The 27420-nt window shown below is 51.4% G+C and overlaps 1 protein-coding gene across 22 annotated transcripts in view; it reads left to right on the top strand.

Moving 5' to 3' along the window:
* NFASC (neurofascin) overlaps positions 1 to 27420 on the top strand; it is a 190226-nt gene that overhangs the window by 115588 nt on the left and 47218 nt on the right. For 12 of the 22 annotated variants that reach the window (XM_060091070.1, XM_060091059.1, XM_060091078.1 and 9 more), the window contains exons 2-9: positions 6145 to 6250; positions 8183 to 8379; positions 8859 to 8981; positions 11909 to 12079; positions 22353 to 22464; positions 22903 to 23087; positions 24378 to 24509; positions 27185 to 27328. In XM_060091070.1, the coding sequence (XP_059947053.1) occupies positions 6145 to 6250; positions 8183 to 8379; positions 8859 to 8981; positions 11909 to 12079; positions 22353 to 22464; positions 22903 to 23087; positions 24378 to 24509; positions 27185 to 27328 (1170 nt within the window). Of the gene's footprint in view, positions 1 to 5515; positions 5534 to 6144; positions 6251 to 8182; positions 8380 to 8858; positions 8982 to 11908; positions 12080 to 16273; positions 16325 to 22352; positions 22465 to 22902; positions 23088 to 24377; positions 24510 to 27184; positions 27329 to 27420 lie in introns of all 22 variants that reach the window. The other 10 variants (XM_060091077.1, XM_060091074.1, XM_060091073.1 and 7 more) reach the window with 3 other exon arrangements.

Genomic DNA, 27420 nt, shown 5'->3' with positions numbered 1-27420 from the left:
CCTGGAATTAGCACAGCTTGGAGAAGAGTTGCAGGTATCTCTGCTCCCCGCCCCCCACTTCGCCACTAATAGTTGCTCAGAGGAGTGACTGCTTCTGGATGGAGAAGGCCAGGAGAAACTCTAAGTTGGACCCAGAGCAAGATGGACAAGGTCCCTACTGCCCTCCCTATGGCCCCAACGTGTGTATGTGTGTACGTGTGTACGTGTGTGTGTGCGTGCGCACTTGCTCGCACACACTTAGGGAGGGAGGGAGAGGGGAGTTGTAAAGGGGGCTGTTCCCATGGAGACCATCTGCACTGCTGGCCCAAGGATAGTTTCTCATTAACAGTCCCAGGCAGATAGTCTAATAAGAAGCATGATAAGGCCTCGTCCTTGGAGAGGAGAGGGGCTGCAGAGGAAATTGCGTTATGAAGGACGTGGTGAAGCCTCGTTTCTCTTCTGCTGCTTCTCCTCACTCACTCACCTGCCACTTTGATCCCTGGGGCTGGTGGGTGAGGGGTTCCTGCAAGGTGAGCCTGTAAACAGATGGCTTTGATGTCTGTGTTAGGAATCCGGAGTCCTAAAGCTCAGCCGTGCGCCGGGCAGGACCCCCGCAGTCAGTCTCTCCAGAGCACCACCTGTGGGCCAGAGAGCTGCCAGGACCCTGAGGAGGGTCTGCAGGACCCCTTCCCATGTGTTCACGGGAACTCAGGTCCCTACTTGCTCAAGGTCACACAGCAAACGGGTGATGGACTCATGGAAAGAACCCAGGCCTCTTGGATCCCCAGTCTGGCCCTACATGCCGCACCCCTACCTCTGGTAATCTGGCCCCTTTTAGCTCCTCTTGGAGCCCCTGTTATTCTCCCTGGAACAGCAGCTGCCGTGTGCTTAATAGAGAGCTAAGAGCTTTCCAGGCATCATTTCCCATGATTCTCACAGCGAATCCATGAAGTAGGTATTATCCTTAGCTGACAGGTTAGAAATCTGAGGAGCAGAGAAACAAAGCTGTTTTCTCCTGTTCATAGCGGCAGGGCCAGTGTTTCTCTGAATGAAGAGGTGAGTCCTTCTGCAAAGCCACTCCCAGTGCCCTGGGCTATGCACTCCTACTGCTACCGCTGGAGCCTGCCTCATACATACGTATGCCTCCCTGGTTGCTGCAGGCACAGTGGCCGTGGCGACGTCTCCAGACTGAGTCTACAAAGGCTGAATGCAAGACAAGAGTGAAGCAAGCCCTTCAGAGAATACCCAGTTGCCATGGGAAGAAGTCCTCTTCAGCCAGGATTTTCCCTCCCCCTGGGCGCAGGATAGATGCCCCCCAGATTATCTGAGCCCGTCCTTCCATCTCACCCTGGGCTGAGCCCCAGTGGAATGGGCTGGGGAAAGATCAGGCTTTCTCCCCTCCACCCCCAGCTTTATTGAGATATTATTGACATATATGTCAATTTAAGGTGTACAACTCGACAGTTTGATGCACATATACAGTAGGAAATGGTCACCAGAATAGGGTGAGTTAACACATCCATCTCCTCACATAATTACCTTTTTGTGTGTGTGGTGATAACTTTGAAGATCTCTCATAACAACTTACAAGTATATAGTACAGTACAGTTAATTATAGTTGCCATGCTGTACATGAGATCCTCAGAACTTATCCATCTTGTAGCTGAAAGTTTGTGCCCCTTGGCCAGCATCCCCCTACTTCCCCCACCCCCGGCCCCTGGCAACCACCATCCTACTCCCTATTTCTTTCAGTTTGACTTTTTTAGACTCTACATATAAGTGAGAACACACGGTATTTGTCTTTCTCTGACTTATTTTCACTTAGCATAATGACCTCAGGGTCCATCCATGTTGTTGCAAAAGGCAGGAGAGGTATCTGCACCCCCATGTGCATGCAGCATTGCTCACAATAGCCAACGGGAACCACCTCAGATCAGGCACTTGTAACTTTCTCTGTGTGTTGGCTGGAAGGGACTGAGGGGCTCAGGCCAGAGGCTCCCCGGCCCGGTGTGCCCTCCATTCGCTTCCCCTTTGGGAGGGCGTCGTCTGTGCCTTGAGGACCAGGGCGCTGCTTCTGCCCTGGGGAGCTTGGGTGCAGCAGGCTTCCTGGAACGGACCCCATGGGCCGAGGCACAATCCCTCCTTGAACACTCGGCCTCCCGTTCCCACTGCTCTGCCAGCCAAGTCACATGTACCCCAACTCTCACTACCCCAAGCAGAACAGCATGACCTTTGGAAAAAGCAAAGGGTTGCCCTGTCCACCAGAGTGATTTTGCCAGAAAAGTGAGTCTGCTGGCAGCTTGCCCCTCCAGCTCCCTCCCCACATCAAAGAACTGGGCATTTTTCTCCTAGGAACCCACAGAGGAGGGCCCTGGGGTAGGAGAAACACTTCCTCCTCACTGTCATCCCGGGCAGTGAGGCTGCAGGACACCTCAGCAAAGCACGCACGCACACACACACACACACACACACACACACACACACACACACACACACACACCCTCCAAGGGATGACTGCTTTGGTGGTAGCCAGGACACACACACACACACACACACACACACACACACACACACACACACACACACACACACACACACACACACACACACACACACACACACACACACACACACACACACACACACACACACACACACACACACACACACACACACACACACACACACACACACCCTCCAAGGGATGACTGCTTTGGTGGTAGCCAGGGAAAGAAAAGTGGTTCATGAATAAAGAAACCTTGCAGACTGGGCAGGCATCTGCCTCACCCCCTGCAGAGACCATTGGAAGACTTGTCCTCCCCCTTGGAAGTCAAAAGAGCACATTCATTCTCCACTTGACGTAGTCATCCAGCAACTTCCATAGACGGAGAGGAGGGCAGGTGGTGTGACATGGGAGGCAGGGGCGTTCCCGGGACTAGATGGGTCGCCTTTGTCCCTAGGCAGGCTGTCCTCACTGTCTTCTCCCTGTGGCGGCATGTCTTCTGGGTTGATTGTGTCCCTGTAATAAACCCCTTGGTAGCACCATGGTGGCTGCAGATGTCATTACCTCTTTAGGCAAGTAGTTTCTCAGGAGGCCCCCGGCCTGACTTCAGTGTGGGGCTGGGGACAGCATCCTGAGCGTCTCCCCTTCCCCAAGCTCTGTCCAAAGTGTCAAGGAGAGCAGAGTGCCAAGACCCCACCAGACCAGCTCATCTCTCCGGCCAAGGATGGATTTGCAAAAAGAGCTCTCGACCAGCAGTGGGAGAGCTGATTCTCATTCCTATTCTGCAGCAAACTTCCTGTGTGACCTTAACTGAGTGACTTCCCGTCCAAGAACCTGAGATTCCCTGGGCAACGTCTAGGGCTGTTTCCATTGAACTGACCTTTATATAAAAGAGGCTTGAAGCCCATGTGGGCAAAGCAGATCCTTTGTCAGGCTTTCCATCCAGGGTGAGGCCAGAGCCCTCAAATGGATAGGAGGACCCAAGAGATGTCAACTGTGTCTTGAGATGAAGAAACCAGGGGCCTGGGCTGGTTATCAAAGGAGTGGGTCAGGTGTCAGCCCTGCTGCTCCGGACAATGGTCCCTTCCTCCCACCTCCCCCTCCCTGCCTAGCCCCACTGATTTTCCAGAATTACCTTTCTTGGGCCGTGGCAGGAAAATCATAGATGGGTGAAGATGCTGCAGTGGGGAGCTCCACAGAGCCTGTGTTCAGAAACCACAGATTCCTGCTGTTCCCCTGGACTTTTCTTTTCCTTTTTGTTTCCTGCCAGGGCTGCCCCAGGCACATGGTAAAGCAGATAAAATTTCTCTTCAGTGCCCGAACAGGCCAATGAAAGAATTGTTTTGAACCCCTCCATAAGCCTTACTCTCAACACTTTCACTTCCTGATAGCATGTGTAGCAGGGCCCTCATCCCTGCTACCCTCCGTCTCTCCTCTCTGTCTCCCTTCTTTCTCCTGTGGCTCCTGTTGCATCTCTTAGTCCTGTCTTAACTCTGCCTTCCCCAGGCCGCCCCCTCTCTGAGCCCCTAAACTCCTCTTGCATAGCTCACTGCGGTCAAGTCAGAAAGCTTTGAGGTCACCGTGGCTCAGCCTTCCCCCAGGAAGCGATCACTTGGAAAAGGTCAGCTCACAAGACCGGCAGTGTCTGACACCCCCACCAGCATGAAATAAGAATGGCATACAGTCACATAATCATGTAATACATATATTGTATAAGGGAAAAGGTTATAGCAACACATGTTCTCTTTTCTGCAGACAAATTTTAACCAAGCCCTTCTCCCCACAGAGAGTATATACCCTCTAAAACCTCTGAAACCTTGCTATTCAAAGTGTGGTCCACAGACCACCAGCATCGGCATCACCTGGCTGCTTGTCAAAAAGGCAGAAGCTCAGGGCCTCCCTGGTGGCGCAAGTGGTTGAGAGTCCGCCTGCCGATGCAGGGGATACGGGTTCGTGCCCCGGTCTGGGAGGATCCCATATGCCGCGGAGCGGCTGGGCCCGTGAGCCATGGCCGCTGAGCCTGCGCGTCCGGAGCCTGTGCTCCGCAACGGGGGAGGCCACAACAGTGAGAGGCCCGCGTACTGCAAAAAAAAAAAAAAAAAAAAAAAAAAAAGGCAGAAGCTCAGACCCCGCCCAGACCTACTGAGTCAGAACCTGCATTTTAACCAGACCCCCCTGCAAGGTGATTCTCGTGCTTCTCAAAGTGTGAGAAGCCCACACCCCAAACGTGCACACACCTGTACATGAGCACATGCACACCTCAGGTGAGCGCCGGGGACCATTTGTGCCACCTGCCTCTTTACCCTCTTTGTAAAAAGCACAGAAAAGAGTGGTGGGCTCTGCTTCATCCCCAGGGTTTTTCAGAAGCAGAGTTTCCATAGAACAATGTACTTCTGCCATGAGCAGACGACGATAATTCATCCGTCCCTCGAGTTTTCCAAAGGATGGCAAAGGAGGAGACCATGAGGAGAGAAGGTGCTTTCAGGTGTGAAAGAGAAGAAGGTGTCGAGGGAGGAGTGGCGCCTGTGGACCTGGCTGGGCCCCCTCGGGCTGCCCCCTGTAGCGGTGGTTCAGATCCACTCCTTCCCTGGCGCCCCCAGCCTCACCCTTGCACCCTTGGCTAAGGAACCTGCTTTGCTCGGGGGCATCTGGAGATGACAGGCTGCATCTTCGGACCCCAGCCTCTTGTGAGCAACACTGCCACTCCTGATGGGAGACATCCCTGGAGACGTCATCATCTGGTCAGAAGGTGGTCATTCTGCTCAACTGCACAGTCTGGTCTCCTGGGGGAGGCATCACCTTCTCCGTGAAGCACTTGCCGGGTCTGTCCCCACCCCTGCTTGGCTATTCATGGAGTTCCGCAGCTGGGAGGAGACAGCCCGCACACTGCCCTCCCCAGGCCTGCCTCGCCCTCTCCCTGTATGCTGGGGTGTGAGGCCACCTGGGCGATCAGTCGTGTCCGACCACAGATAACCGATAACCATTGTCTTCTTTTCTCCCCCATCACAATGCTAACCCATCGGGAACTAACAGCAAGCATTCAGAATGAGCGTAAGTCCCCTGGGTGCCTGTCTGCACTTGTGCCTCTGGGAGTTAGGAGGGCAGCAAGGAGGGGCGGGAAAAGGCCAGGGAGGAGATCCCTGGAGAACTTTAGAGTCCGGGACTGGGAATGAGAGGAGCTGGCTCTTTAGCTGCAGACAAGTAAGACCCTGGGAGGGCTTCTCTGGGGACTGAAGCGTCTTTCAGCTCCAACCTCACCACAGTTTGGCCAACTGGGCTCAGAAGGTTCTGGAAATGGCCGCTAGGTTCTGGAAATCGATCAGCTTTTGGCTTCTTTATTCATTCAACAAACACTTGTCAAGAACTGTTGTACGCTAGGCATTGTACTAAGCCCTGGAGTACAAGAATGCGTAAAACAGAAGCCTGGCCTTCAGTTTCTCACAACGATATTATGAGATCTTAAAGGGATTCTTCTTATGCTTAGTCCTTGACACACACCCCCTTTCCTGCAGCCCCGTTTAAGGAGCTGGGTCTCTAGAATGGGGCACTGTTCACCCCCCGCTTGCCTGCTTGTCTGTGTGGCTCCTGAAGCTCTTAATTTCAGCCGTCCGCCAAGGGCAGGTCCCTGCAGCCCTGACTGCCCACTGTGTGTGCTGTTGCAGTGTCCCAGCCCCCAACCATCACCAAGCAGTCAGTGAAGGACCACATCGTGGATCCCCGTGATAACATCTTGATTGAGTGTGAAGCAAAAGGGAACCCTGCCCCCAGGTGAGTGTACTGGCAGGTAAATCCAAGCTGGGTGGAGGGAAAGGGGCCTGCGAAGAGGGCATTTAAACCGTCCCCTTCCCTCTGGGTCTGATGATAGTTGAAGCAGCTGAGAAATTAAATGTATCCATTCAAAAAATGTCCGTTAGGGCTTCCCTGGTGGCGCAGTGGTTGAGAGTCCGCCTGCCGATGCAGGGGACACGGGTTCATGCCCCGGTCTGGGAAGATCCCACATGCCGCGGAGCAGCTGGGCCCGTGAGCCATGGCCGCTGAGCCTGCGCGTCCGGAGCCTGTGCTCCACAAGGGGAGAGGCCACAACAGTGAGAGGCCCACATACCGAAAAAAAAAAAAAGAAAATGTCCGTTAGGCACCCACAAGGTAGAAGGTACAATTTGGATAGCCAGGAAATTTAGCTGATGAGGACACTGGGGGCCAGAAAACTTAACTGGCTTAAGTTCACAACAAAAAGCCAGGACCAGGTATTAAGTTTTCCAACTTTGAGTAAAACATTCTTCCCACTGCCTTTGTCCCCAGCATCCACCCCATGCTTAGGCTATAGGAAGTTCCTCTTCAACCTAACTTGAGTCTTTCATTCTGAGCTCGTCTCTGCTTATTTATGTGCACATCAGGATCACATGAGATGTCAGCAGACACGAGTTGCAAGCCTGCTGTGCCAGGCTCTGTGTTAGATGTTCCTCACGCTGTCTGTTCAACCACCTCACTGCCCTTTGGGGAAGGACTCATGTCCTGGTGAAGAGGCAGTAAAATGGAGGCACAGAGATGTGAAGTACCTAATCCCAGGCCTCTGACTGCCCAGGCCAGGTTCGTTTCTACCAAGCGATAAGCACTGGTGATAAGGATGCACTACGCGTCCACCATCTTCAAAACAGCATCCACAGGCTGGAGCTTTCAGGAGCCTCACGCTGGATTCAGACCCAGACGTGACAGGCCCCCATGTAGAGCGTGTCTGTCAGCAGGAGCAATGAGGCGAGTGGAGCCTGCCTCAGGTGTGTGGCATCCTGCTTCTGCCTCCCTCCCCGGGTGTGCCTGAGATGGTCTGGCCCAGAGCTGTGAGCCCAGGAGCAAGCAGGGCCTCTCTTGCCCATGACGGGAGAAGCAGGAGTCACCCTGAAAAGTCAGGCAGGGCACTGGTGACCTTGCTTCTGAGGTTTGGTCTTTCTTCCACGGTCCTTCGCAGGGACGATGACTCAGACACTGAGCAGCCACTATTGCTCCTGCTTCTTTTACTTATGTCCTGGGCAGCTGCAGACACACGTCCCCCCAGGCGAAGCAGAGGGATGTTCTAGTCTCTCCACCCCAGGCTCAGTTTTATTAAGGCTGCCCTTTCTTTCAAAATTGCTCCTTCCGAAATGTACAGCCACCGTTTTATAATCTGCATCCACTGAGCAGCGGCATAGATAACCCGGGCCATTTCGATTATCAAATAAAGACACAGGAGGAGCAGGGCTGGCTCCCTCATGTGTTCGGGTCGGGTGGAATAGGAATTTGGGTTTGCATTCCTAGTCGGAGGTTGGGAATGCTTGGGGGTGGAAGTAGCAGCTGACTCGGGATTTTACAAAATCAAAATTGCTGCCTACTCCTCTAAAGAGCACAATCCCCCAGGGGCTACTTGGTATCTATCACTTAGAGCCATGACTCCCAGCCTGGGTTGGGTAATAAAACTACTAATGTCAGGGACCTGCCCCAGAGGTTCACCTGGGTGGGACCCGGGTCCCGGCATTTTATCAGGCATTCTAGCAGGTCCTGCTACTCAGCCAGGGCTGGGACCCATTGGTCTGGAGGAACAGTTATGGGCCTGAGTCAGAGTCTAGGGCCCTGTGATTCTGACCTGGAGCTCGGAGCCTGGAGCCCACCCTGCTACTCTTCATCGTCCCTGACCACCCCCCTCCAACCCACCCCCTTCATTGTCCACAGCTTCCACTGGACTCGCAACAGTAGGTTCTTCAACATCGCCAAGGACCCCCGGGTGTCAATGAGGAGGAGGTCTGGTACCCTGGTGATCGACTTCCGCAGTGGCGGGCGGCCAGAGGAATATGAGGGGGAATACCAGTGCTTTGCCCGCAACAAGTTTGGCACGGCCCTATCCAATAGGATCCGCCTGCAGGTGTCCAGTGAGTGCATGGGGCAGGCCCAGGATGCCCTGCTTCTGGGTCAGTGGAGGGCAGGGCCTGGAGGGTCATTCCAGAAGGGTTGCCCCACCCTTGTCCTGCAGGTACCTTGGTGCCCCACGTGTCCTGCTTGCTTTTCTGCCTCTGAGCAGGGGTTCATCTCCCCCAACTCAAAAAGATTCCTTGGAAAAGAAGTTTCCAAACCGGTCATGAACAACTTCACTGGCCACTCCGGGCGCAGGGCGGGGAAGGAGAAGAGACTTTAAAGATGTGCATCCATTCAGTCAGATGAAATAGGCCTCTCCAGCCTCTCAAGGGCTGCGCCTCGCTTGGACTCATAGGCCCCGTTCCTCTCTCATGCCTCCCTTGTTCTCCCATTTCCTCTTCTCTTTGCCCTCCTTGCGTGCCAGCCTCTAACCCCACTCCTTGCCCCAGCCCAGCCGTCACCCTCATCGCATCCTCCTTTGTCTGTTTCTCCCTAGAATCTCCTCTGTGGCCCAAGGAAAACCTAGACCCTGTCGTCGTTCAAGAAGGTGCTCCCTTGACGCTCCAGTGCAACCCCCCACCCGGACTTCCATCCCCAGTCATCTTTTGGATGAGCAGCTGTAAGTCTTGGGGACCTGGTGTTTTATTTCTCTTTTAATCTTAGGGAGTGTTAAATGGGGAGGGGTCTTCCCAAGGCTAGACGACCTTGACTTGTGAGAAGCAGATATAAGGTGGCCATGTGGCAGAGAACACTGGCTTTGCAGAGAGAGGTTGCTAGGGCTCACTTTTTAGCCTGGCTGCTATTAGCTGTGTGATCTTGAGCAAGCTGCTTAACATCTCTGGGCCTCAGTTTCCTCCTCTGGAAAAAATAAGGCTGGTAATCGTACTTATCTAATAGAATTATTGTAAGGATAAATGAGTTAATACATCCAAAGTGCTTAGAACAGGGCCAGACACAATAAGTGCTCAGTAATATTTGTGAACATGGAGAAGAGGAAGAGCGAAAGGAATGGGACGGAGGAGAAGCTGGTTTTCAGTCGGCCAGTTGAAGGCAGGTTGAAACCAAGCCTCCTCTTTCAGTCTTTGGTGCATCTGGATTTACTCCGATTCACTCTTCTTGTAGGACAGAAGTGGGATTCAGGAATGAAACTTCTGATAAAGGAGTGATGGGGAGACAGGATGTTTGGAGTCGGGGACAGAGTACATCATTCAGAGCTTGTCCTGGCTCAGTTTTGGACAGAGGCTCACTTAACTGCTGTGGACCGATGTTTATTCCTGTGTTTTCAGTCAAATAAAGGGAGGGGACATTATGAAGGTGGATAGAAGACTGCTGTCTATCTGAGCATCACCCTGGCTTCCTTCCTCCCTCCCTTCCTGAATACCTCCCATCCCCTCCTGCCCCTCCTCCTTCCCCATCTATCCATCCTTTCATCAATCTATAGATACTCCTCCCTGTCACCCATCATTCTCTCCATCCCTGAATTCTTTTTTTTAATATTTTATTTATTTTTATTTATTTATTTGGCTGCGCCGGGTCTTAGTTGCAGCACGTGGGATCTTCTTTGCCACGTGCGAGATCTTCCTTGCAGCATGCGAACTCTTAGTTGCAGCATGTGGGCTCTAGTTTCCTGACCAGGGATCGAACCTGGGTCCCCTGCACTGGGAGTGTGGAGTCCTAGCCACTGGACCACCAGGGAAGTCCCCATCTCTGAATTCTTATTAGCCTGCTTCCGAAAGAGACTGCTTTCAATTGTTTTGCGAGGTGAGGATGGCTTTGTGCTCAATCATTGTCCCTGCCTTGCCTCACCACCGTGAGTATATGTGGGCCACAGGCTGGAGGGTTGGCTTGTTAGCTAACAGTTCAGACTCTCCTCTCATCCCCCGCATCGCACCAAGTTGTGTCCATGCTACCTCCTGAGCACATCTCATGGCCCTCCTCTTTCCATCCTCTCTAGCATCTACCCAGCACAGGCCACCGTCGGCTTTTCCCTGGGTTAGAGTAATCATCCGTACCTGGCCTCCCCTGTCTTTCTAAAAATGTAAAACTGATTCATTCATGCTCAGAGTCCTTCACTGCCTCCTCATCACTTCCCATAAAGTCCAGACTCCTTTCCCTGGCACACAGCTCCTGATGTGGTCCCCTCTGACTCTCCAGCCCTTCCCCTACCCCCTGCCTCTCCCCACCCCCACTCCCCTGCTCAGGCTGTGGATTCTTACCTTTCGCACACGCTGTTCCTGCTGCTTAGAAACCACTTAGGTCCTTTCTCTTCTGCCTGGTAAATGTCATGCAGCCTTCAAGTGTCAGCTCAAACCCCGGAATGGACTGGGTGTTCCTTCTCTCAGCTCATCCCCTTCTTATCTGGGGCTTCCCACTCACCACACTGCATTGCATTTATCTGCTGTCTCTTCTACTAGACCGAAGGTGCTTTGAGGGTAGGAACTGTCTTTCTTATTTCTCGCTCTTTCAACAGTGCCTAGCACAGTACCTGACGCCTACAGTAAATCTTTGATAAATGAATTGAAAAGCTCAGCAGCCCATCATTGGAAAGTTGGCATCATTAACCTTTAAGAAATGCTTTAAGAAATGGTGACTTGATAGATAAACAGCAAGGTCCTACTGTATGGCACAGGGAACTATATTCAGTACCTTATAATAACCTATAATGGAAAAAGAATCTGACAAAGTATTTTATATATATATATATATATATAAATAAACTGAATCACTTTGCTGTATACCTGAAAGTAGCACAACATTGTAAAATAAATAAATAAATAAATAAATAAAAGAGAACCACTTTTCAAGAGAAAAAAAAAAGAAATGGTGACTTGAGAAACAATCAGTAGGGATAAGAAGGCGATACCTATGAGTAGTCAGCCTTATTAAGTATATTTTTATAAACCTAACAGCCTAGAAACCTGATCATTTGAGTTTACAGATGCAGTGCTTGAAAGAAATGTAGATTATGTTGTCAGCATTCTCAGCCACTCCTATGATGTCATTAATTCTAAAAAGCACACATTTTCATATTTTAACATCTCTAAAATTGGAAGGTGTCCTAAAATTGTTGGTATGCATCATTGATTGGTATACCTCATACAATTATAATTGATGGTGCTTTTTTCTTTCTTGGGGATGAGTAGACGTTTAAAAAATAAAACAGGTGAACTTGACTCCCAGTTTGGGGAGCATCTAAAGGATTGTGTTTCCTCCCTCTGGCCTCAGAGCCAGTCAGATCTTTTGTGGCATGAATAGGAGATAGAAAAGCATGGTCACGGAGCATGAGCATGGTAGGCAGGCAGATCTGAATCGAAATCCTACTCCCCTCTCACTGCTTTTGCGACCCAGATCATGTTAAATCCTCTGCTTTCTTATCCTTAAAATGGGAATAAGCCCTGCCTCAGAGTTGAAGGGATTAAATCAAATAATGTCAAGCTCCCGGCCCCGACCTGGCCCTCCGTAGGTGCTCAATTGCCAGAACTATGATGATTTTTATTACTGTTATAGTTACTGCTAACCTCCCACTCTACCTCTGCTTCCTTATAGCCATGGAGCCCATCACCCAAGACAAGCGTGTCTCCCAGGGCCATAACGGAGACCTGTATTTCTCTAATGTGATGCTGCAGGACATGCAGACGGACTACAGCTGCAATGCCCGCTTCCACTTCACCCACACCATCCAGCAGAAGAACCCATTCAACCTCAAAGTCCTTACCAGTAAGTGCAGGCCCCTGCCCGGGGCTGGAAGCTGGGGGTCGGGGGCAGCAGCCTGCTGAGCCCAAGCGGCCCCTGGCACCTGGGTCTGGGAAGAGCCTTGTCCCCCATCGTGAGCTAGAAATCCTTGCAGCTCATTGTGCCTGAGTGACTTTAGCTGCTCTTCAGCCACATCTCTTGATTCTGGAGCCTTGAGTTAAACTTGGTCCTACTCTACACCAGCGCTTCTCAAATTTTGGTGGAATCAGAATAACCTGGCAAACCTGGCACCCGTACGTACCTAAGCCTAGCCCTCTCCTGCCCGGCAGTCCGGGGCCTCTTTGGTCTTCATTAGTTCTCCAGGTGTTTTGGGACACACCACAATTTGAGAAGCACTACTGTAAGTGGTCATCCACCATTGTTCTCATGCAGCCAGCTTGATTATTTCTAGTCCTTGTTTGGTTATCTTTATTTCTAGAATAAAGCGATAGTATGGAATATCCAAATTAGTGAGTACAGCAAAATGAATTGTGTTTGATTCTGTAATAAGTATATGCTGGACCATGTGGAGTCGCTGTGTTTAAAAGTTGCAGGTTTATCTTTTAGTTTTATTTGTTTTCATTTTTATTCCCTGATTCTGTTTGGCTGGTACCAGAGTGAATCAGCATTTCCTGACCCATTTTAGCATTGTGACGCTCCACCAGAAGAGAAAGAAGACAGGTCAGAGAGACACTTTTTTTGCCAGGTGCCAGCCGGCCTGGAGCTTTGGCTGCAAAGTCCTCAGCCTGCTCAGGGCATTGAAAGTGGCTGTGTTGGTTTATACCATGGATTTGTAACTTGCCTTCTGTAGAAAAGCCCCCCAAAGACCTTCGTCTGTCTGACACAGCTATGAGTGTTGTTTTCAATGCCATGGGCAGAGGCAGTCATGGGGGAGGCCAGGCAGAGGGCCCCATGTGGGCGCTGGCAGTTTCCGCAGGTCGAAGGAAAGAGGCTGAGCCCTGGCTCCCCGGAGCGCCCCCCGGAAGTGGGTGGGTGGTTGACGACGCCTCCTGGGTGGGCGCAGGCGGCGGGGGAGAGGCGCGGGTGAGCTCGCCCCTCGGTCAGGACAGGTGGGCTCTTCTCTCCCCACCAGTCCCTGCCGGTGATGGGAACCCCTGGTGCTGAGAGTCAGCCCTGCCCCACACTGTCTCCACCGCAGCACGGAGGGGGACCCCCAAGAAGCAGCATCCCTCCCGTGCCCCTTCTCCTGTTGTGGGCCTTTTCTTTCTTCCTTTCTCTTCACGTTCTTCCCCTTTTTTCACTTCCTTCTTCACTGTTTCGCCTCCCTCTTTCTTTCTCTCTTCTTTTCCCCTCTCACCTTTCTCTCTTTGAACCCCCTTTCACCCTCCTCTAATTCTCCCCTTCCTGCCTGTACAGCTCCCCACACACTGCTCTGAGTTGCCCGTGCTCTGGTAGCCAACACGATGGCCAGCAACCCAGGGACAAGCCCCCCTTGTTCCTGGCAGGGTCACCCAGCTCCGATCCACTTGCTACCTGCTCCCTGGTTTTCTTATCCCGGACCCAGGCCCAGAGAGGACCCCTGCAAAGAAAGTTGGGTTTTCTGAGGTGCCGCCTCAGTGCAGGGGCGATCGCCTGCCAGCTGGCTGAGCTGGGGAGGACAGTGTGGTCTGCCCAGGACCTCAGAGGGGCCTCCGGAGCCAGGACAGAGCAGGCAGCCTTGGGCAGTGGGAGAGACAGGAATATCAAGAGCAAGATGCTCCCTGGATAGCTTTCAGTGCCATCACCTTGAAATCTGCCTGCTGTTTGGGGACTGAGTCAGGTGACCATCTGCAGTCCTGAGCAGAGGCCCTCACTGTTACACGGGGTAGAAGCAGGGAGATAGAGGTGGGGAAGAGCCTTCCTCTGTAGAATTAAGCAGCTGGAGATTTCAACAACATTTACAAGTTGAACTTTCCAGAAACCTCCTTTTCCCTACCAGAGGAGGTAAGAGATGTTTGTTTCTGCTTCATTTCTGGGTCCCCTACCCCACTGAAATCGCTTTCCCCCAAATGCTGAGAAACCCCCTGGGTGATGGGAACAGAACCCTGTCGGCTTCCTGGAGTTCTCCCAAGGGCAGCTTTGGCTGGGAGCAAGTTCTGGGCATCCGAGCCAGCCCAGAATTGGGCACAGTTGCTTAAAATAACTCAGTTGTGCTCTCTCTGCTTTCCTGCCTGGAAAGGACACAAGCTTTTTCTTGTACCTTCAGAACCAGGTCTGGGGGTGGAAGACAAAACAGACAAGTTGGGACAGCTTCAAAGACTGTTCTCACCAGGAGTTTCTTTCACAGTCTGCCCATTGGGGAAGAAATACATCTCATCACAGCCCAGTTTTTATTACCTGCATTAAAGGAAGGAGAGAAAGGGATCTAATACCAAATATTGGGCAATATAAAATCATTTTAAAATTTTGTTTTGGGATGCAGTCAAAGACAAACAGTGAAGTCGGAGTAACAAAGAGATGCCTGTCCCACTTTGTCCACACCACACAGGCACCGGGTGCCTCCTGGGGACAAGAGGCAGCCGTGGTGAGGGAGGAGGGATGGCCCTGAGGCGGACGGTGGAGCGCTAACCCTGCTTCCTTCTAATGTCTGTCGTCTCAGGGACCTTCTTAAAGGAGTCAGAAAGTCTCCCTAAATCTCTCAGATGTGCTCCAGAATCCACAAACCAAGAGGTCAATCCTGAGCTTGGTCACTTCTGTTTCACCTGGTGGCACTGGGAGCATGAAGCAAGGGCCCTTTCACCTGTGTGTGCCCTGTCCTCCCCAGGAGGGGAACGTTACCACTCAACCCTCCTGCCCCTTTGCCACCCTGTCTCTTCTTTCCACTGCAGATCAGTTCCCACCTTTAGCTGCAGGTAAACCCAAGCCAACTTCCCAAACACAGGCTAGGTCTCTTACAACTCTCTCCATTTTAAAGGATGGTTCTGAATAATGAAACTCCTTCTAGCAGGTGTTAAGCAAATTTGGGATGCAGCGCAATGCGGGTCCCAGAAAAGAGCTCGCATTGCCTCCCTGGCATGAGTTGTAACAGGATTTGATCTGTCTTCAAATATGCAAATGTTCTGGCAGCACCTCTCCCGCCTCAGGCAGTTGGGCTCCGTCCAGGCTTCTCAGGGCCGTCTGCTTGGCTTCCAGTCGGCTGTTCCACTCCCCACCCCCTGTTGGTACTGTCAAAACGTGAACCCAGTAGCTGGAAGGGGACAGTGATAGGAGAACGAAAATCTACTTAAGGATGTTGGCATGATTGTGGCCTATCCCAGAATGTCTTTTTCACTGAGGATGAAATGCCCAAAGGTTTTAATTACCTAACATTGGAGCCCACTGATCTTGTTCCTTAAGGAATGGCTTCATCCCAAGCTAGTCTGGAGAGCTCTGAACCTCCATCTTAGTCAGCAGGCCTTTCCCTGTTCTAAGTGTAGAACTCACAGCTCACACTCTCTCCCCTGTCCCAGGCTGCCTTTCTAATCCTAAAATCTGAACCTCAGCCTGGCTGTCCCCACCTCCCTGGACCACTCCTCACCTCCTCAGAAGGAGGCCTTTCTGCCAACAGACACATCTTGGAGACCAGGGCGCTGCCCACCTGGACAGGTTGGGGAGTGTTTGTTGCTGGTCGGCACATTATTGCTGGACACTGCCAAGGGTCTCTCTGTCCCACTCTGTTGATGATCTGTTTCTCTCTGTCTTCTCCCCTCATTTACCTCCCACCCCTTGCAAGTTAACTTCTGCTCAGGTAGGGTTTTGCTCTTGCCCCAGGGCTCACTAACACTCCTTTCTCTTCAGCGACCCCAGGAGCTGGCCTGATCCAGAGTCCTGGGAACTGAGGATTTTGGTGGGAAAGGGTTGTTCCAATTGCTACGGGATACCACTAATTCTTATCTCATTTGTTTAAAAACATAGTAGGACCAAGCAATTAAAGGTCAAGCCTAATTTCTTTATTAAAAAAGAAACATATTGCCTTCTTTTGCAGGATTTAACCTTTTCTTCCCTTTCGGGGGCTGTTTTGTGTTGCTTGTTCTTCACCAACCGTATTTCCTTTCCAAATATGCTGTGTGTTTCCTTTGCAAAAGACCACTGGTGCTCCCTGGTTGTTTTGTGGCTTTGCATTTCTGTTGTTCTCTCCCGTTTATGCCTCCATGACCTCTCCGTGGTCCCTGTTTGCTCACCCTCTTTTGTTTATTGCAGACCACCCCTATAATGACTCGTCCTTAAGAAACCACCCTGACATGTACAGTGGTGAGTCGCCGTGGTAACCTTGGGAGTAACCTTGCCGGTCCTAACCCCAGTTTGCCTAACTTGACTGATACCATGCCATTAACTCATGCTGGGTGCCAAGTGTGACAGTTGGCCAGGTCAGGATACCAAGGCGCCACCTCCAGAGCGCTGCTCACGGGGAGGAAGGTGGCCAGTGTGGGAGGGGAGGTGCGATCTCTTCGAATGTGCCAGCCTCCAGTCTGAGTTCTGGACAAGTTGGTCAGGCCAGGGGAGGACTTCAAAGGAGCTTCTTGGAGGGTTCAGTAGAAACTTAGGAACCAATGGTGGATGGATGGAGAATACCTGAGGATAGGGAGTTCCCACAGCCAGGAGGAAAGGGGAGGTCTCGTTTCTATCAGTGGTTTAAAGAACACAGAAAGCTTTGTAGTGTGTGCTTAGCTAGCTCTTAAGTGTCTGGATATGAATTGCCTGCGTGGGGCTCTAGCCTTAGTTACTGGGGGTACCATTTCACAGGTCCCATATCCCTTTAAAATTCATCTGGGAAATAGGAGGAAGGGTCTAGCTCTGAGTTCACTTTCAAGGTAAGTATAAAAGAAGTTGGACCATCCACTGCAATCTAGCACCTGGGTCTCTTTCCTCCTGTGGGAGCGCATGCAAATCCAATGCCCATCCACCCACACATTTGCAAGTCATGGAACAATTTCCATGAGGCATATTTCCAACTCATCACACAACTGGTTGCTCAAGCTGATTAGTAGAGTAATTGGCTGTTTCCACACCTGAGCTACCCGCAACCATGGCTCAAGACTGTCTTGTTTCCCTTGAGCAGCCGGAGGAATCATCATTTGCTGGCTCTGGAGAGGCAGCTGGCTCCCATCGCGGAAGCTGAGGCTGCAGGTCCCCAGGGGGGTCATTGTGGGCTCAGAGAGATAGGAAGTGTCTGCATGGTGATGTGCTAATATAAACAATGATCGGAGTCTGGAGTGGGGGATGGGAGGAGGGAGTGAGAGCCAGCGAGAGTGGCAAAGGCTTTAACTTGGCACCGAGCACCCAGAGCCACATTGAGATCCTGCCAAAGAGATTTACTGCCCGAGGAAGCAGGGGACCTTTGTTGGATTCGGGGCATTGTTTGTTTTCAAACTAATGGGGCCAACCACCATTGTGTCAAGAGCCCCAGAGCATTGGTGTGGAATGTGCCTTTTTCTCAGTTGGACTCCGGGTAATCTGTTATGGAAGTATTCTTAAAGCTGGAGTCTTATCAAAGCCAGAAGGTCTCTTAGAGGCCATCTGGTCCAAGCTCCTTGCTTTATATAAGACAAACCACTGAGGGGGACATGCATATAGAGTTGTTTCATCAATTATATAAGTTTAAGTGATTCCAGCCATTTAAACCAGTTTGTGACCAGTGGTAGATATTATTGTAAGTAAATAAGTAGGAGTTATAAGAATCATCCAGGGCTATGAAACCAAGCAAAACTCACAAGGGCTCAGAAGAAGATTGACCTCATCTCCTCAATCCAAGGTAGAGTGGGGCTGACCCAAGTATGACCCCAGCTGGAAAGGGTATAAAGTCAAAGTGAGGTACATGTTGAACAAAGGACAGCTAACTTGAATGCTTCTAGAAAGAGACAGAAAGTGAAAAGAAAGGAAAGAAGATAAGGTCCTTCCTGAGTTCAGGGAGCTGGACAGAGAGACACAGTATGATGAACAGTACCCAGTACACCTCTGAACTTGGCTTTGAAGCATGCCCCTTTTGTAACAGTAGGGCCAGCCCATAGCTATAGTTTAGTGATCTCTATAGTGGTTTGGTATCCTCTGAACATATGCCAGATGCCCCCTGACCTGCTAAGTAGCAGGGGGAAGCTGATCTGAAAGTTGTAACTTGCCACTTAGGATTCACCCAGGAAAGGAGAAAGGAAGATAATGATGTGTGCTGTGAGGCAGACTGCCTTGAATTAAACTCAGCCTCCAGGACATACCATTGAGTGACCTTGGGCAAGTCATTTAGTGTGTCAGGCCTTTAATCTCCTCATCTGCAAAATGGGTGTATTACCTGCCCCAAAGGATTGTTGTGAAGATTAAACAGGATAATGTGCCTATGTTCCTAGTGTGGTGTCAGACACAGCAGTGATTAATAAATGTTACCATTATGGTGTTAAAGACTTAGTGTTGACTGTATCAAGTACAATTGTTCTTTGATTCTAAAATTAAGAGGGACATGGAGAACTTGAAGAGAAGCTTAGGGGAGAGAGGCAGGCACAATTATGGGAAGAAAGTACTAAGGAGGGAGAAATTTTAGGGCAGACTAGCTTTTCAGATTCTCAGCTATGCTGAGAACTGGGTAAGAAAAAAGCTCCAACTACAGCATGAGGGATTTGGGTTAGATTTATGGAAGAGATTTCCTGGCAGTAGAAGGTATCAAATTTACTAGACAAAGAGTTTTTCTTGTCTTCTGCGGTTGTTTTGTCAGCCGTTTCTAGAGCCAGAGAGGTGGTGAGATGCCAGGGATCCAGGCCCGTGAGTTCTCAGTTCTGAGAATCACAAGCAGCTAAAGGTAGGATCCAGCCGCCCCTAAAAGCTGTTTGTGGATTCCAGATACGTCTGATTCATTGAACTCTCTTCTGCTAACACACAGTACTTGACAGAGGGGGAGCAACTCGGGTTTTCAGCAGTTTTGACCTGTACTTTTGCAGGAGACAATTGAGGCATTTTTCATTGGCTCTTTAAAGCCAAGGTGGTTGAGGCAGAGGCATCTCCTGACGTCCCCCTGCTGGCCAGCCTTCCCCGGAAACTGATGAGCCTGCGCTTGTACCACAGCTTGTGAGAGGCAGGAGAGGATGGACCGCCCTTGGCCTAGAGGTCAGATGGGCCAGCATGGGAAGCTCTTCCCGAATCCTCACAGATGTGCCCTTTAGCATCTGGATTCTGAGATGATCAGATATTAGGTCCAGCCCTGAAGATTTGGGAGAGTCAGTGAAGCGTCATCAAGCTGGAGAGGCTGGGATCCCCACCTCTGAGAAGGTGGTGGGATCCTATGATGCCCTAAAAGACTCTGTCATGTTCCACCATATAGAGTCTCATAGAGTAATCAATCGCCTTTGTCTCCAACCCTCCTTCTGGGTCTACGTCTCCAGGGCAAGAAATGAGCTACCCTCCCTTGGGAGCAGTAGCTCCCAAAACCACCAGCTGGATTATCCTTTGTAAATTTTCCTGCAAATCCCTTTCATGTAAGACCACATTTTTTCACGATCTCCCCTTTGGATCCAGCTTTCTCATCCCTTAATGATACCATGTGTCACCCTGCCTCCTCTTCAAGCTTTCTGTGGCTTTAACAATCCAGCTGAGATGTCTTTGGAGCCTCTTAATGTCCAGCCCAGCTTGTATTTTTCCAGTTTGGGCCTGACTTTATTTAATAGCCATCGAGGAGAGATAGAATCTCAGCTGAGATGGTGAGAACAATATTTGAGAAAAACATCATGGAAGAGTTTCACCAGAGCAGCTCATTAAGACAAAAATATCTTTCTCCTTTACGTCTTTTGCCCTTGAATTTTGGTATTCTTTGGTTTGAGTACAAAAAATCTTCCCAAAGCTGACTGTCAGAAGTAGGAACAAGTAGGGTATCCATCTTTAAAGAGAGAGGCAACATAGAATAGATGCTAGGACACAAACTTTGACACCAGATGGTCCACAATCCAAAATATAACTGGCTTGTGACCTCGGCAAGTCTGTTGACTCCACTGAACCTCAGCTTCCTCTGTGGAAAATGGGAGTCATACCCCCCAAGTTTGCTGTGAGGATCGAACGTGATGATGGTGATGGAGATGGAGCCGAGCCCCAGCGCTTGGCCCATAGTAAACGGCCACGTGGCAGCCCTGATGATTACCCCTGCCTTTAGGATGTTCTTCCCTGTAGTTTTGAACTTTGGCTCATTTCCCAGTAGCTTCTCCTCCTTTGGAACAACTCTGTGGCTGCTGCCCACATCCTACAAATGAAGTATTGCTGTAACCTTTTTATAGTCACGGCTGCAGTGTGTCAGGGCAGCTACAGCAGCCCTCGGTGTTCATTTCCCCCTTTCCTGTACTTAATGCTTTGCTGGTCATGTGTACTTGGCAGGGCTGCACACTGTGGTGTGAACTAAATGTCCACAGGGTCACAGATTGGTTTCTACAGGTTTTGTTCCCATGTGGAAGGAGTATGCCGACTGAGCTTCCACGTAACCCCACGGTTCGCAGCTCTCCCAGATTCACCAAACCGGCACCAGAGCCTCCTCATGTGCCCCTGACCTTGTGTTGTCTGACCGTTTGGGTGATTCCGGGATGATGGGTGGGAGGAAGCTGCTGCTTTGGTATCAGGCTTCTTCGGTACTGAGACCTGGATGCTATAAGAGTTATAGACGGTAACCGATTAACCACATAATGGATTAACCCCTTCAGTAGCCACTGTTGTATATGTGTGTGCTGGTGGGACAGATGAGAATATCTACAGAGAGAGAGAGAGAACATGGGGTAACTTGTTGCCTTCTTTTTTCGTCTCTTCTCCTCTTGAATTTATTCATCCCACACACACTTACTGAACACTCGATATATGTGCCATATATTGTGCCAGGAGCCTAACTCCCTCCACGTTTCATCAGTTCTTCCCCTTGACAAAAGGATAAAATAGATGCCAACTCTACGAAACGCACTCCCCTGAAGGCTGACGGAGAGAAACTGGGCGCCCCTAGGACAGGAGCCCCACTGTTCCAGCCAGCCAGTAGCTAGCTCACTAAGTCCAGCAATGTCACAGACACAGAGTTCCCCCTGCCACTCTGTCCTTCTGCCATCACCCAGTAACACTACCTGACTCCTGCCGGGAAGAATGCCTCGCTCTCCCTCCAGGCATGTCTGAGGGCTCCCAGCTCCTGGCAGCCCTTCCTCCCCTCCAGCTCTCACCTCTCCAGCTGAGTTGAAGACCCATGAAACCCATGGGTAGGCCCAGCTTATCTTTATATTTTTAACTCTTCTTGTTTGCAGTCATACACCTTTTGAGCAGGGGTGACTGCTCCAGTTTCCCTTTGCTTTGTGGTTCCTGGTTGCAAAATCCTTGTTCTTCTCCGTCCCATCTTATCCGCTTCCATAGAACTGTGCCCTGAGGGAGAGGTGAGGCTGAGGTAAGGTGGGGTCCACTGCGCTGGGGTGTCCCCAGACTTGCATGACCCCTTCCATAGGGAAATAGCCACCCTGACAGCGTCGCTCTCTTGTGAGCCATCTGGCTTCCAAAAGCTGTGTGCATGTCATTGATTCCAGACCCCGCGGCTGCTCCAGCCTAGTTGAATTGCAGATCGCCTCCTCCATCTTGGCTGCCCCTTGCCTCTCACCCCTCCCCCAGTCTCTCACATCCAATTAACACCCTCCTCCCCAGCCCCCTTCCAGAGTCATTAGTGAAGAAGCAGAATGGTCTTGGCCCCAAAGTGATTTCCTGTCATCTCTGTTCATTAATTCTCTCCATGTCTTTGCTAAACCATTAATAATACTCCCCGCATCTCTGACTGTTCATCTGAGTCTCCGTGGCTTCATCCCAGCTCCTTGTCTCCAGGGTCCCAAAGAGCAGGTTATCCTGTGGCCCCAAGATGTTCCTTCTCTTTCTTCCACTGCTGCTGAGATGGCCTCCCTGGGGGCCACCGTGCTGGCCTCCGGATCCCAACAGGAGATGCTCGGGGAATAGACTACTCGCTGCTCAGGCAACTCCTCCCCCGTTGCAGGGCCAGAGAGGCTTACTGAACTGGGAGGGAAGCTGGGCTCCTCTTGGCAGATCCTGTCAGAACGTAGAGCTGCTCACACACATGTGCTGGTGGGGCCGAGGAGCCCTGCGCTTCCTAACACACCTCATTTAATGATGTCCCGGCCCTTGGGGTGGTCTCAGCGGGGAGGGTCTGGGGCTTGGTGCCTCTGAGGGTAAGGGGGTAAGCAAGAGGGCATGATAACCTTTCTCTCTAGCCTGACAGCTCTGGCCTAGCTGGGTCAGCCCGCTGGGCAATAAGCTCACGAGAGCTTGTTCCATCCTGTTTCAGCCCGAGGAGTTGCAGAAAGAACACCCAGCTTCATGTATCCCCAGGGCACTGCGAGCAGTCAGATGGTGCTGCGTGGCATGGACCTCCTGCTGGAGTGCATCGCCTCCGGGGTGTACGTACAGTTTGCACCCCAACTTCTGGCCACCCTCCAGGAGGCTGGGCTGGGGGTTTGTGCATGCTCTGTTCTTGCCACATTTTGGGGTGGAGGGCGTTGTGGTGGTGCAAAAAGCGAGGCGAACAGCTCCTAGTGAGGACGATGCAAATCATAGTCATCTCCATCCCACTGGCCGCCTCTCTTTTTTAGATAATGAGGAAAGGAGGTGACTAGGCTTCCTGTATGTGTGTTAGACCCTCTTGTGACCTTAGCTAAGTCCCTCAGGTGCCCTGTGGCTGAGCATCCCCTCTGCATAGGAGGCATCAGCTCTCAGAGGACATGCATCCTCCTGGGCCCGAGTACACTTTAAGGATACCTGGGTGTCCCGGGCTCCATACAATAATAGCAGAGCCACATTTAGTGATAAGTCCCTGTTTCTCGCCTGGTCCCTCTTAGCCCAACACCAGACATCGCATGGTACAAGAAAGGTGGGGACCTCCCGTCTGACAAGGCCAAGTTTGAGAACTTTAACAAGGCCCTGCGTATCACCAACGTGTCCGAGGAAGACTCCGGGGAGTATTTCTGCCTGGCCTCCAACAAGATGGGCAGCATCCGGCACACGATCTCGGTGAGAGTAAAGGGTACGTTGTGTGTATTTCTCATTACGATGATTTTGCCAGCGCTACACTCCATGGCCACCCTTCTCTCTCAGGGTGGTTGGAGGGCAGGGTGAGTGGGGAAAATGTCCAGCATGCTGATTAGTGGCAATAGTGTCCTGCAGGAATGGTGTCACCCCCAGGTGTGTGTGTGTGTGTGTGTGTGTGTGTGTGTGTAAAAGGGGAGGGGGAAAGAGGGAGGTGTTAAGGGAGGGAATCTGCCCTGACCATTGCCCAGCAGGTGCACTTTCTCCTGTGGCCTATTTGGATCACCCAGAACCTTTCTGTCTTTCGTTTCGCAGTCCTGTTCACGGTGTGTTGTCTTAGGCCTGTGCTGTCTGTGTACTTGTGTATGGTTCTCTTTCAAAAATGGGAAGTCATCATGGCCCAAATTATTTTTCAAAAAATCACTGCCCTCCCCCCAAAGCATAGATGGGCCACCTGAGCTGTTGTAGGCAACAGAGCACATGCCTCTGTGGGGGTCCCAGCCACGGGTGGGGGGGGGGTGCACTAGTCACTTCTCAGTCTGAATGGTGGGCTGAATGGATGATTGGGGTGATGAGGTCTGAAACCACAGTGTAAGAACTTTCCTAGTACAGGCTCAGGTTGACCTGTGACCTTGGTTTCAGCACCACGCTCGAACCAGGGGCTCTTAACCTTTATTGGGGTTTCAAGATCTTTGGGACTCTGATCCAAAGGACCCTCTTCTCAAAAAAAATCCATATCCACATATTCACAAACATTTCCAGAAAATTGGAAGGGGTGGCCAGCTAAGAGCGTCTGCTCTAACTGAAGCTTAGTGTCTAAAAGAATGAATATCTGGCCTTTCCTAAATGGTCCGATCCTGCAGCAACAACAGCAGGAATCCAGAGGGCCAACCCCTGCTACTTTACCACCCTCCCTGGCTCAAGCCCTTGGGTGCACACCACGAGAGCCTGGGGAGCTCTCAACGCATTGGCCGCCCAGTCATCCCCGAGGATTCTGACTTAGTAGGTCGAAGATGGGCCCTGGCACCCATGTTTGTTAACAGCTCTTCAGGGAGCCCCAGTTTAGAACTCTTGTTCTGTGAACTTGAAATAAATCAGTCAGCATCTGTAGTGCCAAGCTGACCAAAGGCAGCCTAGACTGTCAACCTATCAGGATGAGCCCTGGGCAGGTGGTGGGGGCCTGGGGCTGGCACTCGGGGGCTCCTGCCTTCCTAGAGGGGGCCCATTGGTTCCTTCTGGCTGCTCCTGTCATCTGACACCCCTACCTATGCCTGTCCTTGTCTTCCAGCTGCTCCCTACTGGCTGGACGAACCCAAGAACCTTATCCTGGCTCCTGGCGAGGACGGGAGACTGGTGTGTCGAGCCAACGGGAACCCCAAGCCCACCGTCCAGTGGATGGTGAATGGAGAACCTTTGCAATGTGAGTAACGCACTGTTCTCCCGCTTGCCTCTGCCCTGTCTCCTGCCAGAGGATCCAGCTCCCCATCCCTGTGGGCCAGCCCTGTTGCAGCAGAAGTGAGGGAGTAGCCCATCTCTTTGGACATCTCAAGAGGCAGGAAACCTGCCTCATTTGTGTGTGAGAGAGAACAGAAGGCCTGTGGTTATGTTCCCATGTTTAGGGGATTTCTGCTCCCTGGGGTTTTTCGTAAATTTCTGCTTTCTGCCCTTTCCAACTACAGAGCCCAGTTCAAGGGCTGGAGACCTCAGCCTGTATCTCCTGAGAGTATAGGCTCTGAGTGATGGCTGGGGCTCAGGAGGTAGAGGAGAGCTCGGTAACTCATTTCCATCATTTACCCAAGTCCCTCTCTCTGCCGAGGGCAAAATAAGAGGCAGGGTTATGCGACAACATGAAAGATATGGTCAGAAATGAGGGAAAACTTCCCTATGAGAGCAGAGATGCACAGTGCAGTTACTGAGTGCGCACAGACGTCAGGAAGAGTTAGTCCTACCCAGGTACCGGAGTGGGTGACTCCAGGGATCCTTCCAGCCAGAGGTCAACTTTTCACATCATATTCACTCCAGTTACACTTACTTTTGAAGTGTCCTGTCCTTACTTTCTCTAAGGGGTCAGAGGAAATGCAAACAATGTTTTCAACCCGATGGGGCCAAAAATAGATGGCGAGACCTCAGAGCCTAACTCACAAGCAACAACTGATAGAAACAGGTGGAGAGGCAGGGAGACAGGTAGAGGAGAATGGACCTTTCTAGACATTTATTGTGTGCCAGGCACTGTGCATTCCTCTTATCTCATTAACCTCAAACATTAAAGATGAGGAAATGAGGCTCTGATGGTGCAGGGAATTGCCCGAGGTCACATGGCTAGTGAGTGGGGAAGCTGTGGGCTGACGTGACAGTGCCATATGCCTACCCTGTCGATCCCAGGAAATATCCTGCCTCTGGATACGAGCGACACACGGACACGGCCTGCCCTCTGCCCTTCTCCCTGTCCTGGTAGCAGTTTGGGGACAAAGCAAACAAAGGCTCTAAACTTCACAGCACCATTAAATAAATGTGCAAAGTTCAGGATTTACAGCTGAGCCTTGGCCCAGGGAAAGGTCCCCCGTCCCTCAAGGGAGTGACCGGGAGGAAAGCTGGTCTGTGGGAATTGCCGGGCAAGGAGACTTAAAGTTGCTGGCATCGGCTTCCTTTGTGCTTTTTTGCTGAGTGGAGACTCCGGAAGGATGATAAGGATGCTGACCTCGGCTTTGTTCACCTGCTGATTCCCTAGTTCCGGGCTCAGACTTGCTATCTGTGGGGTGGAGCCCACGGGGCCAGACCCTGGGTTCTTCTCTGCTGACCTCTGTGGTAGGTCTGAGTGATCCTGGATGAGTTCCTAGATCACGCAAACCAAGTCATCTGGCTCAGTCCCGAAATCTTACAGAGGAAAGGCACCTTCTGGTGGTGAAAGTTGAGAGAAGTAGGGATTCTTTACACTTCTAAAAAACTTTTATTTGTACAGCTCATTACCTCATTATCATTTTCTTATCTTAACCTTCCTCAGAGTAGGGGAAAGATGGGAGTAATGCTTCCGCGTTTGACAGGTGAAGGAAATGAGGCCCAGAGGAGTTATTGATTTGCCCCGGGTCTTGGAGTGATAACGGGGACAGGTGTGAGACCCCACGGCCACTCCCCAGCCCCTGCTCTCTGTATCCCCAGCCAGTGGTACCAGGAGAACTGCAGCAGGGATTGTCCTCTCAGTGTGCACTCGTCTTGGGGAGATCAGGTAGCTTTGGCAAATACAGGGACTCATTCAGCTTTCAGCAGGCATCGACTTCCAGATTTAACTCTGTGAATGTCTGCAGAGTCCTCTGCTTAGAGGATGGGAAGGTGGCAGGTCCCATCTAGTTGGATATCGCTTTATCCTTTTCAAAACACATTTGAGTATATGCACATTGAATTAAAATAATAACAACGGGCTACCCTGGTGGCACAGTGGTTGAGAGTCCGCCTGCCGATGCAGGGGACACAGGTTCGTGCCCCGGTCCGGGAAGATCCCACATGCCGCGGAACGGCTGGGCCCGTGAGCCATGGCCGCTGGGCCTGCGCGTCCGGAGCCTGTGCTCCGCAGCGGGAGAGGCCACAGCAGTGAGAGGCCCGTGTAACGCAAAAAAATAAAATAAAATAAAATAATAACAACGATAATGATCAGTATATGCTGAGCCCTCTGCTAATGACATGCAGAGAATCTCCGGTCATCCTCATAAGAGCCCCACAAGGTGGTATGTTATCCCCATTCAGTTGACAAGGAGACTGAAGTGCAGAGCCATTGAATAGCGCCGGCAGCTAGTGTGGTTAGAATTCAAACCCCTCCTGTTTCCAAAGCTTACGCTGTCAACCACAGCTGCCCGGCTGCTGTGTAGGTTTGACCGGGATTCCTATTCCCATCGGATGGATTGAGAAATAAACTCCAGTGGGCTCAGCGATGGACCCAGGCCACACAGCTAGGCAGTGGTGGGCCGGAAGCTGGGTCTGAGCTGGCCCAGTGCTACCGCCTCCACAGCACCCCAGTCCTACCAGGGAGTCCTGGCCAGAGTCCCAAGTGCCCTTCGCCCTGCCCTCCCCCTTTCTCACAAGGAGTGTCTTTTCCCACTGTAGCGGCACCACCCAACCCAAACCGTGAGGTGGCCGGGGACACCATCATCTTCCGGGACACCCAGATCAGCAGCAGGGCCGTGTACCAGTGCAACACCTCCAACGAGCACGGCTACCTGCTGGCCAACGCCTTCGTCAGCGTGCTGGGTGAGCGCACCCCTCCCTCCGCTCGCCTGCCTGGACCTTGCTCACCTCCTGGGCACACTTTCTTCTCCGGTGATTGGCCAGGCTGGTGGGGC

This window comes from Mesoplodon densirostris, chromosome 2, assembly GCF_025265405.1.
Source record: "Mesoplodon densirostris isolate mMesDen1 chromosome 2, mMesDen1 primary haplotype, whole genome shotgun sequence".
Classification (NCBI taxonomy): domain Eukaryota; kingdom Metazoa; phylum Chordata; class Mammalia; order Artiodactyla; family Ziphiidae; genus Mesoplodon; species Mesoplodon densirostris.
This window is presented reverse-complemented; position numbering and strand designations above follow the sequence as displayed.